We start from the raw sequence: 6,258 nt of genomic DNA on the forward strand, positions 1-6,258 counted from the left end.
TCCCATCTAGGGGGAACTGCCTCTCCATCTATTGGCTGAGGCTTGATTACAGGGAAAGCAAAGGCAGGCTTTTCCTCATCAGAATCCCCTAATTTTGGTAAATCAGCCAAAGCTAGCTTGGCTTTACTCCAATTAGGGTTAGATGGAGGAGGTGCAGAGGGAACTACAGGCGGGTTCTGCTTAACGGAGAGTTGTTTCACCTCTTGTGTTAAATGCTGTATAGCCTGTAAAATTGGGCGATTGTCATAATTTGATATTGCTGCGGCAGCTAAAGCTGAGTCGGCTGTAGCGGATTTTACTTTTGGTTTGGACGCCTTTTCACTACTTAAAGCGATAGCGTCATTTTGAACTACATTCTGCTCCTCCTCTGTGAGGGGCAATTCCTGAATAACTGGCTTAATTTCTAGTTGAAGATTTTCTACAATATGTTCATCTTCCATAGCTTTTAATAAAGAGTACACAACCGACCAAATAGCCCAAAAACGTAAAGGAATCTTTTCCTCCTGTTGCATAGCCCTTTCTATACTAACCCTTGCCTTCCTCCATACTTCTACATCCAAAGTTCCTTCATCTGGAAACCAAGGATTATATTCTTTAATTGTATCAATACACATATCCAAGTCAGCTGACCTGAGCGATATGCCATATATAGATAATAAATGTTTAAGAATTTTTAAGAAAGGAGAGGAAGCAGATTGTCCCATTTCCCCGTAATAAAATTATACTTACCTTCCTAAGCGACCTTCGGAGTCCCTGAATTCGGGCGCCACTTGTCGTGAGTGTCTAGAGCACTCTGAACTCCGGGCAAGGTAAACACGCACGCCTTGTCGGGACACGGGGGGTACAGCGCTTGGAAAAGAAAGACAGGAGAGACACCTTTGCTGTCTGCACCGCGTTACACTGCACTGCACTGCACTGTACGCACAATCTTTATTTTAGGATTCATATATAGTAAACCCGATCAATTCACAGAGCCCAGATAATTAAGTAGTGAAAAGGCATTCTTTGTGGCAAGCTACAACGTGACAGACTACAATGTTTATTCTAAAACTATCTAAGTGAAGTAAATAATCACAACCAGTTCTCACAACTTCTCTAGCCCAGGAAGAAATTCATTAGCTCAAGAATGTTGTTAATTTGTCTGCTGTTAGTGTCACAAAGGGTGGCCAGCCACTTCCTCAAGACTTCTGCAAAACAAAGCCAGCTCACAGTATGGATTCCAGAGGGTGAGGGCTCACTGAGAACGGGCATTCCCGTTCTACCTCCTTCTCGCATACCAGGGCGGCTATTGTAAATTGCAGGTTAGAGGGGGTTGGGCCTACAAAGTGACACCTTATCCCCCACAGGTTCACTATTGCTTAGTAGGGAGACAGGCTGGTTGTTTGGTTTCACAGCATTCTAAGTTCCAACATAGCATGGATCTCAGGAGCTGCTGCTGGTTCTCCCCCTGGAAGGGCTGCAGTTTGCCAGACTGCCACTGCTGACCAGGAAGGGGAGGTGCTTGCTTGGCTTCCCGGTCAATTGATGAGATATTTATCTGCCTCTGGTTTTGTGGTTGCTGGTCCTGCCGGCTTCTCATTGTGAGCCCTGTTTAGAGACAGTGCACAGGGAATCTTGCCATGACTCAGCACAAGAAACAGTGCTCCTATTTGGCTGTTACATTCGCAGTGAGTTGCAATCTAGCATCAAATTTTCTGTCTTCAAAAATGTGTATATACATAAAATTAATAACCAAGAGATGAATTTAAATTTGAAGAAATCAGTCTTCATTCAGCTGTTTTGTTTGGTTTTATTTGTTTAGTTTAGTTTGTTTTATTGAGACAAGCTTTCTATATGTATAACAGCTGGATTTGAACACCCTATGGAGCCTAGAATTGCCCTGACCTCACTGATGTTGTCCTGTCTCAGCGTTTTGAGTGCTGGGATTATAGATATGCACCACCATACTTTGTTTTTGATTCAGATCTGCAGGAAAGAATTTAAGATATCCCAAACCTGGGGTCTCAACCTTCCTTTGAGAAATATATGTATGATTCTTTAGGATGTGGTGACCTTTGAGGATGTGGTCATGAACTTCAGCAATGATGAGTGGAGTTTGCTGAGTCCATCCCAAAAGAACCTCTACAGAGAGGTGATGGGTGAAACTTTTAGCAACATGATTGCGATAGGTAAGGATGAAATCTTTTTGTCACTCATGCTGTCAGAATATTGTTTTTTGCTCATCAGTGCTGTTTCATTAAAAAGAACAAGAAAATATTTTAAAAACTATCTCAGATCTGGACACATTTTATCATTTATCTAAACAAAACCTATTAATTCATATATATTAATCTAATGAGTCCTGGTATTTCTATGTCTACAATTCAGGAGGACTTGGGGATATCCAGGAAGCTGAAAAAGAATGCAAAATTTACTGGAGATACTTAAGGTAATCTGCACTCACAAGGAGAAGGAATGTTCCTGAGTAATTAGTGAGTCAGCAGAAAAATGACCACCATTCAATTTAATGTCAATAATATTCTCCGAAGATATATAATCTAGGGTATGTATCATGAGTGAATTAAATCATGGAAATGTATGACATTGCATATAGATATATACAAAAGGCGTACACTTTGAGTTATGACATTCTGCCTTCAGTTTTTGTACCGATATATACATGTGAATGCAACACATTCATTATCTAACAGTTGCTAAGTTTGCAATAGAATTTGAAATAAAACTGAGTGCTCATGTTTCCAAGCCATGCTCTAGAGAATCAACCATTCTGATTAATATTCTTAGTAGGCTGGTGGAATGTTAGTGTACTCAGTTTGAATATCAGTATGCAGTTGTCTCTAGAAATTAATCCCCTCATACTTGTCCTGGATACTGTTAAAATCTCAAAATCTACATAAAATACTGATATATGCTTACTCATATACAAAGCAGATCAAGTTATAACAGATCAGGCCTTGAAGCTTAGCTATCTATCATTGGATTTGTGGAGAAGGAAAATTTTAATAGACTCTCTGTGATTGTGCATTCTTCTTCCAGCACACTAGGAATCAGATTTTGCAGAATGGCAAAATCAAGTTCAAACTTCACAGCTTAATGATCAGTGAAAATCTCTTAAAATAGATTTTTAAAAATCTATAGATTTATGCTAATACCTGTTGTTCATTCCCAGCCCAGAAAAGAAAAAAATGTGTTATATAATGTCAAAAAATAAATAATATAATGTCATTTGCTATAAGAATTAGATGGGACTTTCACCCATCAATTCAGTGAAACAGCTCAGCTATAAAACCTAAAAGGTCACAGGGTTTATTTTAGATGAGAAACCAAAATATAAATTGTGGAATGAAATGAAACAGAGTTGATAGAGAAAAGTAAGACTAACCATATGGAAAGGGGAACTACAGGTTAAGAACAGAAGGGAGATTGTGATGGGGAAACACATAAGAATAATCTGCATGTGATACACATATCTATCCATGCCTAAAGTGAAGCTAAATATTCTGCATTTAAAAAGGTACCACCTTTTAAGATTTTCAAATGTGTACCAGTCTTTTGGGAATGGTTGTTTTCAACATATCTTACAAGGCCATTCTGTTTCTTCATGGCCAGAATTTCTTAGCAGGCATTAAAAACAGAATTTCACATTAATGCAGTCATTAAAGTGAGATGCATTTCACTGTGAATATTTCTTTTTTTTTAATTTAATATAAGGAAAGGTTAAACAAACAAAATAAGTAGAAATAATACTATTTTCAAAGTGAAAATTAACAGTAAGAAATCGCAAGATGATGATTACAAATGCTGATCATAGAAATAGTTATGAAATACAAAAGTGAAACATATGAAGTGGGGATTCAAACAGCGAGACTGCAAACAGTTTTGTTCAACTCTCCAAGAAAACCTTAGTAATATCGTTATATATCCTATATGTGATTTTTTTCTTTACAGAAATGACAAGCTAGGGAAATCCTATGGACATACATCTTGGAATCAGTGTAAAGAAGTATTCCTTTGTTTTGCAGAAGGTAATGTGAATGTGAAAGAAACAGAAACACACCACATTGTTCAGATCCATGAAAACTATTGCAGTGCAGGGAAACACTACATATGTGAGAAATGTGGGAAAGGTTTTACCACACATGGAATTTGTAAGCAACATGGAAGAATTCACAGAGGAGAGAGACCCTACATATGTAATCAGTGTGGGAAAGCTTCTACAACACGTACATATTGTCAAGTACATGAAAGTCTTCACTCCGGAGAAAAACGTTATAAATGTAAGTACTGTGAGAAAGCTTTCAGCTCATGTACTTATTGTGTAATCCATGAAAAACTTCACACTGGGCAGAAATCGCATATATGTAAGAAATGTGGGAAAGCTTTTAGCATTAAAATTCATTTTCAAATACATGAAAATGTTCACACTGGAGAGAAACCCTATATGTGTAAGCAATGTGGAAAAGGTTTCATCCAACCTGGAAATTGTAAGGAACATGAAAGAATTCACACTGGAGAGAAACCCTATGTATGTAAGCAATGTGGGAAAGCTTTTAACACACGGGGAGGTTGTAAGAGACATGAAAGAATTCACACTGGAGAGAAACCCTATGTATGTAAGCAATGTGGGAATGCTTTTAAAACACAAGGAGATTGTAAGCAACATGAAAGAATTCACACTGAAGAGAAACCCTATGTATGTCAGCAAAGTGGGAAAGCTTTTAAAACACAGGGTGAATGTAAGAAACATGAAAAAATTCACACTGGAGAGAAACCCTATGTATGTCAGCAATGTGGAAAAGGATTCACCAGATCTGGACATTGTAAGCTACATGAAAGAATTCACACTGGAGAGAAACCGTATGTATGTAAGCAATGTGGGAAAGCTTTTAACACACGGGGAGGTTGTAAGAGACATGAAAGAATTCACACTGGAGAGAAACCATATATATGTAAGCAATGTGGGAAAGCTTTTACCACACCTACAAATTGTAAGGAACATGAAAGAATTCACACTGGAGAGAAACCATATGTATGTAAGCAATGTGGGAAAGCTTTTAACACACGGGGAGGTTGTAAGAGACATGAAAGAATTCACACTGGAGAGAAACCCTATGTATGTAAGCAATGTGGGAAAGCTTTTAAAACACAGGGAGATTGTAAGAAACATGAAAGAATTCACACTGGAGAGAAACCCTATGTATGTAAGCAATGTGGGAAAGCTTTTAGCACACGGGGAGATTGTAAGAGACATGAAAGAATTCACACTGGAGAGAAACTCTATATATGTAAGTAATGTGGGAAAGCTTTTAAAATGTAGTGAGATTGTAAGAAATATGAAAGAATGCACACTGTATGTAAGCAATGTGGGAAAGTTTTTACCCTACATGGCCATTGTAAGCAACATGAAAGTTCACACTCCAGATAAATCTAGTGTATATAAGAGTCGTGAGAATGGTTTGAGCACACGTACATATTGCATAATGCATGTAAATCTTCACACTGGGCAGAAAATTTATATATGTAAGGAATGTGGGGAAGGTTTCAGCAGAAATGCTCATTGTCCAATACATTATAAAATTTACACTGTTGAGAAACCCTGTGTATGGGAAGAATGTGGGAAAGCTTTCACCACACATGGATATTGTAAAATACGTCAATGACTTCACACTGGTGAGAAACCCTATTTATATAACAGTGTGGCAAAGCTTTTACCACATACAGTCATTGCAAAACACATGAAAGAATTCACACTGGGAAGAACCACTGGCTATGTAAGAGAGTGGAGACACTTTCAGCAGCCAGATTGTAAGTGAAATACATGAAAAAACTCACACAAGAGATAAATTCTATGTGTTATGGGAATACTCCCATCATACTTGATCATTGTTACATATCTGAAAGAGCTCACTGGGCAGAGATGCTATGGGATTAACAATGTGAGAAATATGGCAATCCATGTTTCTTGTTAAATACATAGAAAAAGTCACTGTTCAGACAGTTTAGATCTAAGTTTACTTTAAAAATCACTAGGAGACCTAAGAAATAATCAATACAGAAGTTAGATGTCAATATTTCTTCACAAATATTCCAGAAATGACAAATCTGAGATGGTGGAGCTCTACTCAAGTGCACATGTTGTATGATTTTCAGTTAATCACTTGTACCTCTCTAGATTTTTTAAAGTGTCTTTGTGCTTCAACATGGCATCTTGTAATTAAACATGCTAAACTGAAATGGGCTTTTCACTTTCAAGTATGA

General features: G+C 37.6%; 1 protein-coding gene across 1 annotated transcript; it reads left to right on the plus strand.

Moving 5' to 3' along the window:
• Positions 1 to 4,498: 4,498 nt before the first annotated feature.
• LOC134474668 (zinc finger protein 345-like) lies at positions 4,499 to 5,492 on the plus strand (the record flags this gene model as incomplete). The annotated part of the gene is made up of 1 exon (XM_063243166.1): positions 4,499 to 5,492. A coding segment is annotated over one exon (795 nt), but the record flags the coding sequence as incomplete, so codon positions are not given.
• Positions 5,493 to 6,258: the final 766 nt, after the last annotated feature.

This window comes from Cavia porcellus, unplaced genomic scaffold (assembly GCF_034190915.1).
Source record: "Cavia porcellus strain 051 isolate PalLab524CR breed Dunkin Hartley unplaced genomic scaffold, mCavPor4.1 scaffold_34, whole genome shotgun sequence".
Classification (NCBI taxonomy): Eukaryota; Metazoa; Chordata; class Mammalia; order Rodentia; family Caviidae; genus Cavia; species Cavia porcellus.